This window comes from Phocoena phocoena, chromosome 6, assembly GCF_963924675.1.
Source record: "Phocoena phocoena chromosome 6, mPhoPho1.1, whole genome shotgun sequence".
Lineage (NCBI taxonomy): Eukaryota > Metazoa > Chordata > Mammalia > Artiodactyla > Phocoenidae > Phocoena > Phocoena phocoena.
In genome coordinates, this window is record NC_089224.1 from 113,954,760 (window position 1) to 113,965,240 (window position 10,481).

At 58.6% G+C, this 10,481-nt stretch overlaps 1 protein-coding gene across 1 annotated transcript in view; it reads right to left on the minus strand.

The window, feature by feature from the left end:
- Positions 1–9,093, minus strand: part of NACC2 (NACC family member 2) — a 28,303-nt gene extending 19,210 nt beyond the window's left edge. The window contains exon 1 of the mRNA XM_065879582.1: positions 8,208–9,093. Within this exon, the coding sequence (XP_065735654.1) occupies positions 8,208–9,093 (886 nt within the window). The remainder of the gene's footprint in view (positions 1–8,207) is intronic.
- Positions 9,094–10,481: the final 1,388 nt, after the last annotated feature.

The window sequence follows — 10,481 nt, forward strand, 5'->3', positions numbered from 1 at the left end:
TACAGAGAAACTCAGAGAAGAATGACTAAGATTTCCCGAGGAAAAAAATGCATTTCAGAAGACAAGAGAACGTCTACTGAAAGCAGAAAGTAACAGTCAGCCTAGGATTCTACGTCCAGCGAAAATACCCTTCAAGAATGAAGGTGACAACTGTACAGTGAAAACTGACTAAGTTTACTATACATAAATTATACTTCAATAAGGCAGATTTTTTAAAAGGTGATATAAAGACCTCTTTGTGATTTTTCAGAATTCACTACTAGTCCATCACTAGGTTGAAGGAAATTCTCCAAGCAGAAGAAAAATAACACCAGGTAGAAACTCTAATCTATACGAAGTATGAAGAACTGGACAAGGTAAATATGTGGGTAAACATAATAGGCTTTTTTTCGTATTTTAAATTTCTTAAAAAGAATTAGACATCCACGTGGAAAAAAAAATCAGAACCTCGATCCATGTCTCACACCTTATACAAAAATTAACTCAAAATGGGCCACAGACTAAATGTAAAACCCAAAGCCATAAGACATCTAGAAGAAAACACAGGGGAAAAAATTCTCATAATCTTGTTAGGTAAAGAATCAAATACACCACCAAAAGCATCATCTGTAAGAGAAATTACTGACCATTTAAACTTCATCAGGGGACTTCCCTGGCGGTCCAGTGGTTAAGAATCCGCCTTCCAACGCAGGGGACGTGGGTTCGATCTCTGGTCAGGGAACTAAGATCCCACATGCCATGGGGCAACAAAGCCCGCGGACCACAACTACTGGGCCCGCACGCCGCAACTAGGGAGAAGCCCGCTTGCTGCAAAGAAGAGCCCATGTGCTACAATTAAGACCCGACGCAGCCAAAAATAAGATTTAAAAATTTTAAAAATAAACTTCATCAAAATGTTAAAATGTCTATGAAAGACACTAGTAAGAGAAAGAAAAGACCAACTGCAGTCTAGTAGAAAATGTTTACGAGTCACATATCCAACACAGGACTTTCACACCTAGAATGTATAAGGAATACACCATATCAACAATACTCCATATTCAAACCACCCAATAAAAAGAGGGCAAAAGACTCGAAGAGGCACTCGACCAGAGCAGGTATACAGATGGCAAATAAATACACAAAGGGTGTTCCACATCATTAGACATTAGAGAGATACAAATTAACACTGCAGTGTGACACCACTATAGACCATGAGAATGGCTTTTAAAAAAAAGACAAAGCCAAGTGCTGACAAGATCATGGAATGACAGGAACTCTCCTCTTTGCTGGTGGCGATATAAAGTGACAGAAGCATTTTAGACAAGAGTTTGGGCAATTTCTTATAAAGTTAAATATGCACTTACCATATGACCCACTATCTCATTCCTAGGCCAATTTACCAAAAAGAACTGACAATTCAAGGGTGCACAAAAACCTAGATGCCACGTTTGTAGCAGCTCAGTCCATCACCACTAAAAACTAGAAATAAACCAAAGGTGCTTCGACTGGCAACTAGATAAACCCATCATGGGAATACTATTCAGCAGTCCAAAAAAAAAAAAAAGTAGCACGAACTCACACAACACGAATGAACCTCAAATGCATTCAATCAAAAGGCCACACACTGTGTGATTCCACTGATGAGACAGAAAACAGACCAGCGGTCGCAGGAGTTGGGAGAGAGGAAGAAAAGACTACAAAGGGTCCGCGGGGGGATGATAAAATGTGGGAGGTGACTGCTCTGCATCTTGATCGTGGAGGTGATCACATGACCATATACATTTGTTTAAACTCAGAGAACAGTTTGCCCCAAAGAGTAAATTCTACTCTATTTAAATTTTAAAAGTGACTAAAAGTGGAAAATAGACAACTGTCTGTTTCAAGTAAAAACAATAACATCACCATAAGGCTTATAGCCTACGAAGAAGTAAAATACATGACAACGATTTCACTAAGGACCACAGCGGGGAAATGAAAACACACAGCTTTGAAAGTCTGAGTTCCACAGGAGGGGGTGACATACCTGAGAAGGTTGATGGGATAAGTCAAATATTCATGAGCCAGCTCCAGACGACCGAAGCATGGCGGCGGTGTGGGGGGGATGTCTAACCACTAGGTCAGCAGCAGAGCTAAAGAGAAACTCTGGAAAAATTCAATCAGAAAGTGGTGGAAAAGAGGAAAAAGAGAAAACATGGATAATAAAAAACTAATAGTGAGACGACAGACCTGAACCTAACCCCCTTGAAAATTACACTAAACGTAAACGGTCGAAAGATTCCCAATAGAAGATGGTCAGACTGGATAAAAAAGCAGATCTCAATCATGTGCTACCTATAAGAATTGAGTTTTAAGACACAGATAGGTTAACAGGAAAAGGATGAAAACAGCCAACACCAGGTAAATAGTAAACATAAGAGAGCTGGCACGGCTATATTAATACCTGCATAGATCAGAAATGGATAAATTCCTTGAAAGACACAAATTACCATGGCTCGAGCAAGGTGTGAGAGAAATCTGAACAGTTCTACATCTAAACTAACAGAATGTATAATTGGAAACTTTCCCATAAGGAACAAAAACAACAACAAAACTGCGGGCCCAAGTGGCCTCACTGGCGAATGAATTCTATCAAATGCTTAAGAAAGAAAGAACATCAAACTTACACAAACTCTTTCAGAAAATTAAGGAGAAGAGACAGAAGGTTAGCATATCCTCCTACAAAACCAGACACAGATACTATATATAGGCAAACTACGGATAATTAACCTTCATGAACTAGATGCAAAATTCCTTAAGAAAACATTAGCGAATCGAATCCAGCAATATATAAAACAGTAAAACATAATGACCAAGTGGGACTTATCCCAGGAGTTCAAGGGTGGTTCAACATTTAAAAATTAACTGATGATGGGCTTCCCTGGTGGCGCAGCGGTTGAGAGTCCGCCTGCCGATGCAGGGGACGTGGGTTCGTGCCCCGGTCCGGGAGGATCCTGCGTACCGCAGAGCGGCTGGGCCCGTGAGCCATGGCTGCTGAGCCTGCGCGTCCGGAGCCGGTGCTCCGCAACGGGAGAGGCCACGACAGTGAGAGGCCCGCGTACCGCAAAAAAAAAAAAAAAAAAAAATTTAACTGATGCAATACACCACATCAGTAAAATTAAGGAGAAAACCCACATAATAATTTCAGTAGATGAACAAAAAAGCAGTCCCACGTGTACGTGGATGTTCACAGCAGCCCGATGATAACGGCCACACACGACTGCCACTGGTGGCATGTCCACGGCATGGGAGAACACCATCAACCACAAGGACCAAGGACCCACACTCAGAACCACACGGATGAATTGATCTCAAGATACAGTAAATGAAAAACGTCAAAAATAGAAGACTCCATTCTGTGTGATCCCACTTAAGGAAAAATGATAGTGATGGAGAGCAACGGGGGCTGCGGTGGTGGGATGGGGTGGGGAGGACGCGGGGAAACATCTGAGGGAAGTAAATTGTTGTGTATCTTGACCGCGGTACTTGACTGATTACAATGGCCAAACTCATCACCTGTACACTTGAAACCGGCACATTTTACTGTGTGTAAACACTTTAATAAATAAAAAAGACGGGGAGAAAAAGGTGGGACTGCCCACCCAGCACAGGCAAGTCTCAAACTCATTCTGCTGACGAGACAGCCGGACCAGAGTGCAGACAGCCTGACTCTGTTTACGTGACGGACAAAAGTACCCAGAGGACAGAAAGCAGATCCGAGGCTGCCCGCGGCTGGGGGTGGGGGAGGGGATGCCAGCAAAGGGGCGCAAGGGCCTCCAGGGTGACAGACACGTTCGCCATCTGACTGTGCTAATGGCACCACACCCACATCTCAAATGGGTAATTTCATACCCGTGTCACCGAGGTACGTAAGTTACACCTCAATAAAACTGGTTTAAGAAGAAATCTCAGGGTGTTTGGGGGTGTGAGGGTTAAACGTGACACTGCATGGAAGCTGAGGCCAGGGAGCCACGGGGCCGCCCCTGGAGGCCCTCAGGGGTGAGCCCCAGATGGTGCCTGGGGTGCCCGGCCAGCCCTCAGGGCAGCCTCCGGGGTATACAGTGGGACAGACACATTGGCGCTGGCACCTCCTTCGCCTGGCCTGAGCTGCCAGGATGCTGCCTTAAAAGAGCGGGAACCCCCCGAGCCTGGGCAGGCCGCCCCCCACCTGGGCACCACTGTAGGCAGGCCAGGGGTTGTGCTGGGCTCTAACGGTGCGGACGCTCCTGGCCCAGGGCCGGAGGCAGTGTGGGTGGCGGGGAGTGGAGCTTGCAGAGCCCATCCCGACTGCTCCCTCTCTGTGGGACCCCCAGGCGACAGCTCGTGAGCTCTGAGCTGTGGCTGGGAGCAGCCGCCAACCCGGCTTCCCAGAGGCTCTGCTGGAGGGACGCCCTGCCGTGCGGAGGGGGAACGCAGCAGGCTTGGCCCGCCCCCCGGAAGATGGGACAGCAGCCGCGCTGACCTCACAGGCCATGCTGGGAAGGCCTGGCCCGGGGCAGGGCTCTATCCTCCGGCATGCAGGAGCCACCTGCGGCCTCTGCTCAGAGCGGCGGAACCCGGGACCAGACATGCTGCCGCGTGCCAGGACCCCCTCCCGCGCACCACCAGCGTCCGTCCCACGTCCAGGCGTGGGGACAGTGGGCAGACCCGGAGGGGAAGGGAGAGCAGGGCCACACAGGGCCACCAGCTCACTGGCCACAAGCAGGGCACCCCGCGGCGGTCCCCTCCTGGGAAAGGGTGAAGGTGGAGGCTCGGGGCTGGTGCGTAAACACCTAGGCGGGCCTGTGGCTCAGAAGCCCATAGGGGAGCACATCCGCCTGCGGGATTCAACATCTGCCCAGTGAGGGGGGCGGGCTTGGAGGCCAGAAGGGGGTCGGAACTGCAGAGACCAGGGGAGGGGGCCCGGGTTGGCGTGGGAACCTCCCCTCCATACCCTCTGTCGTCTCGTCCCCGCACCCCTCAGCCTCACTCCCGGGGCAGCCTGCCCTGACGGTGGCCTCCCGCCACGATGAAACACCACGTCAGGGTCCAGTCTGGTGTCTCTCTGTGTCCACTGCAGCAGGCAAGAGCAGGGACTACGCCCATCCCGGCCACCACTGCTCACAGCCTGTGGGTGCAGGTGTGCCCAAAGAGGGTGAACAGGTAGAGACCATGGGAGCGGACCCCTCATGGCGGGGGGGTGCCCTCTGTGCCCTGCCCACCCCCGGAACCAGAACCAAGCCCCCCAGACCCGCGCTGCCTTGACGGGGCCACCCCTGGCTCCTGCCCCACTCCCGGCTAGAGGCTGATGTGCAGAGAGATGCCCACCGGCTCTGGGCCCTGCGGAGCTGAAGCGCGAGCTGCCCTGAGCCCCGGGGTGGGGGGCTGAGCCCACTGCGATGTGGGGTAAGTCTGATCGGCCCCATCCTGGTTAGGGCCTTCCCAGTGGCACCTTTCCTAACCTAACCAATTAGGAACCACCCAATATCCTCCAACAGGGAAGTGGATAAATCAAACACGGCATGTCCACAAACGACGATGACACAGGACTTGGACAGAACGGAGGAACACACAGCACGGAAACGGGAAACCACGTGGGGGCTGCTGGGGGGAGGGATCCAGAGTCCATCCACTCATCTATAACATTCAATTCCTCGATTTCCCAACAAGAGGCCCATCACGTGGGAGCTGCTGACAGCTCTTCACGGGGATGAGGGTGGGGACGGGGTCTCCAGTGCAGGGCTCTGCGCCCTTTGCTTTCCTGCACGTGGTGTGCTGGAGAGAAGACCCCTGAGGGTCACTCAGGCCACCCCCTCCCTTGGCAGGTGGGGAAACCGAAAGGAGAAGGGACTCCTGAGAACCCTTATGCGCCAGTTCACCTTAGAACCTTCCGGATTCCACCAGCTCGAGAGCCCGGCCCAACCCCTGTCCAGGCCCTGGCACGGGGCACCTGGGTATTCGGCTGCCCACGCGGGGTGTGAGGATGCCCCCTGACCAGGCCAGGCCAGCACAGAGGGAGCCCGGGGTACAGGAAACCAGCGCCCAAGGGGCAGCCAGCCTTTGGGGACGGGCCCCTCTCTGCCTGCCCGGCCCCCACGGACCCTCCCCCCAACCCTCTTCCCAGCGCGCCAGGTGCCCAGTGACGCCAGCGACGTCACTGCCGATAACCTAGATTTTAACCAAGAAATCACACACCCCCTCCCTGCCCCACTTACGGGCTCAGGGAGGAGAAAACCCAGACCGGAGCCTCCCAAGTCCTGTTGGAGACAGGCTCCCAGGCCACCGCCCCCAGTGTCGCAGCTTCCCTCCACCCCGTCCCACCTCCAACGCTCCCAGGGATGTGGGATGAGGGGCTCACAGGCCTTGGCTGACCCGTGACCTGCCCCAGTAGGACCCAGCAGCTGGCCTCAGTGCGGGAGGGGCTGGTGAGAAAGTCCAGTCACAGACAAGGCAGTGGGGCAGCTCGGTCTCCCAAGCCGCACCCCGGGCTGTCCACGGCCACCTCCCTTGGCTCCTTGGAAAATCCAAGGGTGCAGGTGGGCCCCAACTGTCCAGGTGAGGAGGGGGTCCAGGCTCCTGCAGCCAGAGGGGCAGGTGCCCTCAGACGGGCTACCGCCCTGCACCCACACCTAGCAATCCCAACACCTGTGGTGTCTCTCACTGTCTCGTACACACCAAGGCCCGAGGCCACACTGGCGGGAAGGGGGCCATACAGGGAGGACCCTGGGGTAACACGTGAACTAGGGTCCTCTCCTGGTTCGGCACTGCACCACCAGGGACCACCGTTGGGCAGCCCTGCCCCTGGGCCCTCAGCCGATTCTGTCCCGACCCCTCCATTGAGCCCTGTCCAGCTGCTGGCATTGGTGGGGGGGGCGGTCCTGCAGGGTCTGCCCTGAGCCCGTGTAGCCTGTTTTCCTGGGGGAGGGGCTTGGGAGCCACCCCAGCTCCCTCTGGCCCAGTCTGGGTGCTAACGGATCTTTCTACCCCCTGGGGGCCGTCAGGGAGAGGAAACTGCACACGGGTGGTTCCCGGGGTCCCGGCCAGGCCTAACCGCAGCTCTGAGAGGGACCCTGAGAAGGGCCCACGTTGGCCAGACCAGAGACCGAGACCCAGCCGCCCGGTGCCACATGGGGATCGGCTGTCCCAGCGGCCCGAGCTGGCCAGTGCACCAGGCTCCCTCTGCTCCTGCCCCCCAGGACTGACAGACCAGTGCCCGCCTGGAGGCGGAGGAGTGGAAGGGGGAGGGAGAGGAGGGGCAGCGTCGGCCCCATCAGGGCGCAAGGACGTGGTGGGTCTCAGGGGTGGAAAGAGTCCCCAAACTGCACTTTGGGGCCCCAGCTCTGGGAAGCCACTTCCCACTGGCAGCATGCATCCGGGCCAGTCACCGGACATGGGCCACGCATGCAAATCAGGACAGGCAGCGGGCCCAGGCGCACAGCCAGTTTTCGGGGAACACGGAAGGCAAGAGGACACCTGACCTGGGGCCCCAACTATGGGACCCTTCACGCAGAGGCACCGCAAACCAGTGCGTGCTGGGCTCATAGATCCCAAATGCGGGAGCTCCCCCCAGAATAAGTGGGGGGCAGCACGTTCAGCTCAAGAGGCGCTGTCTGCCGGCCACTTGGTGCTAGCCCCAGGGAGACGGCCGCGACTGGGAGGGGCCCAAGGGACTCTCTGGCCTCCCTGAGTCAGAGGGAAGGCGAAAGCACATGGGTGGGGAAAGGGCTGAGGTCAAAGGCAGCGAAGATGGGCCTGCTGGGGCAGGCACCTCAGCGACAGGGACACTGAGGCCTCAAGCAGGTGAGTGACGAGTCTGGGTCACACACTGCCCTGTGAGCCCTCAGGCAGGTCCCTGGTCCACTGAGGCCCTCAGTCTCTTCATCAGTCCGATGAAAGCCGGGGCTCTGTCCCACACGCTACGCTGCGGCTGAACTTTCCCGTGGCCTCTCATCTCACCCAGGATGAGTCTAGAGTCCCTAGCTAAGGCCCTGCAAGACGGACCTGGGTCCTGCTCCTGCCTCGGGTGTCAGCTCCTGCCAGCTCGTCCAGTCTGGGCTGGGGACTGTCCCTGTACACCTGCAGCACGGTGCCCCCGGACGTGTCCGTCTCCCTGCCAGGCTGTGAGTGGCCCGGGGTAAGGCCAGGTCAGCCTCGGTGCCCACACAGGAGGTGCCGGCAGGCAGGCGGCCGAGGTGGCGGGTGGGGATTACCTGCGTAGCTGCCTGCGGCCTTGACGTACATGTGGCCGTACTGCTCCTCCACCATGGTGTCATAGGCCTCGTCATCCTCGTCATCCTCTTCGTTGTGGTAGGAGGTGGGGCTGTCGGTGGTGGGCAGGCTGCTGGCCCCCGGGCTGGTCCGCTCCCCCTGGGAGTACTGCGCCTGCTGGATGCTGGGGATGAGGGTGGCCAGGCTGGGCACCCCGTAGTAGGAGACCCGGGGCAGCTTGAGCGGGGCCGTGCCTGCCGCCACCGCGGGGCCCGTCGCCGCTGCCGCGCCGTCCCGGGCCCCCGTCTCCAGCGGGCGCTTGGGGGCCAGGCCTGGGCCCGCGGCCAGCGGCAGCTCCACGGCTTCGTGCTTGACGCGGGTCAGCAGCGGGATGGGCACGGAGGGGGACACGACGTAGGGGGGCGCGGCGGTGACCGGCTGCAGCTGGTTGCAGGGGCTCTGGGGCTCGGAGCTGGTGTCCTCGATCATAGCGGTCTGCGAGTCGCAGTGGGGCGAGCTCACCTTGAACATGAGGTCCGTGCCGCGCTCCACGATGTGCTGGATCTGCAGGAAGCCGGCCGTGTACATGACCACGAGCTGCTCGCTGGCCGCCATGGTCAGCCTGCCCGTGTAGCAGAAGGACAGGATCTGCTGGAAGCAGGCGGGCGGCACGGTGCCCGGCAGCTCGAAGGCGCTCTTGCTGTTGCCGCTGAACAGGTCGCGGAAGTAGAGGCTGCTGGCGGCCAGGACGGCCCGATGGGCCTTGAAGGCCTGGCCCTTGACCACAATGGACACATCGCAGTAGAGGCCCAGCAGACGCTGCTCGTTGAGGCAGCCGAGCACGGTGTTCCCGAAGTTGGGGATCTCGATGTGCAGCATCTGCGACATGGCGGGCGGGGGCGGCGGGTGGGCCTCAGACTCTCAGTGCGGGAGCGGCCGAGCGGGGCGCATCTGCGGGAGAGAGGGCGCCGCGGTCAGGGTCGGGCCCCGGACGTCCAGCGGCCCACTGGCAGGGCCGGGCCCCGCACCACCACCACAGTGCCCAGGCCCCCCTGCGGGGCACCCCCAGACCCTCCAGCCGCCACGAGCCAGACCAGGTCTCGCCGCAGACCCGGCCGATGGTGGGACGCTGGCAGGGCCGTCAGTGCCGCCCAGGATACTAGAAGCCCCAGCTGGGTTTCCAGCCGGGGTGGGGGTGTGGGGGCCCTCCCACACCACCCCGGGATGCTCCCAGAGTCCACCCAGCAGAGCATGTAAGCCCTCGGGGCCGAGAGACACCCTGTCCTGGCAGAAGACGAGAACAGGCCTGCAGGCGGCGGACAGACGGGAGGACGGGAGGACGGGAGGTCGGGAGGACGGGAGGACGGGACGGGGCGGTCCACCCACAGCACTGGAGGGGCGAGGGCGGCAGGCCCGCGTCTGCATAACTCTTCTCCTAGGAAAAAGTTAGCAGCAAAGGAGCCCCTTGCCGCCTGTCCCCTGGGAGGGACCCGAACCCGGAGCGAGAGGCAGGGCACCGCGGTGTGTGTGGCGGGGGTCTCGTGGCGAGCGGTTTCTCGGAGGCTTTGCTTTCGGTTTGCTTTTCCCCTTTTCCCTAGAGCAGCCGTGCACAGGGCCCGCCAGGGGGGGCATTCTGCCCCGCCGGCTGAGAAGCCGCCCCTTCGGCCCTCGGGAGAGGCGGGCAGGAGTGGTTGCCCAGGGAAGTGAGCTGAAGCTGGGAGAACTCAGCCCCTCCGACACCTCTGCTCGCCCTCCAGGCAAAGGAGACCTCGGGCCAGAGGTGCTCCGAGCCGCGCCCGGCTCCCCCAGCCCGAGCTGCCTCGGGGACCCGGCTGCCAGCCCAGGAGTTGGGACCCTGTCGCAGCCCCACCTGCGCGCCCTCCCGGCCCCCCAGCTCCCGATGCCGGCCGATCCCTGCTGGCTCGCTCCCAGCCCAGGTGACTAAAGGGGTCGTGGGGAGACAGGGGAGGGCCGAGCAAGGGATTGGCCGTGGTCGGGATGCTGCCGGCCCGCAGGGTCTGGGGATGGGGCTCCCGCGCTGTGGAGCTGGTGTCCGACTCAGAGAAGCGGGGCCGGGACGGACGGGCCGGAGAAGGCGCCGGCCCAACTCCGCGCAGCCGGCGCCCGTACAAAGGGCCGCTCGGTCCCGCGGGAGGAAAGTGCGGGCGGCCACGGAGGCGCCGGGCGGCCGGCGAGAGGAGGGCGGAGCGCCGGCCCGGCCGCCGGCAGGAGTTGAGCAGGTGGGCGGCCGCTCGGGGTGGGGGCAGGGCCCGCAG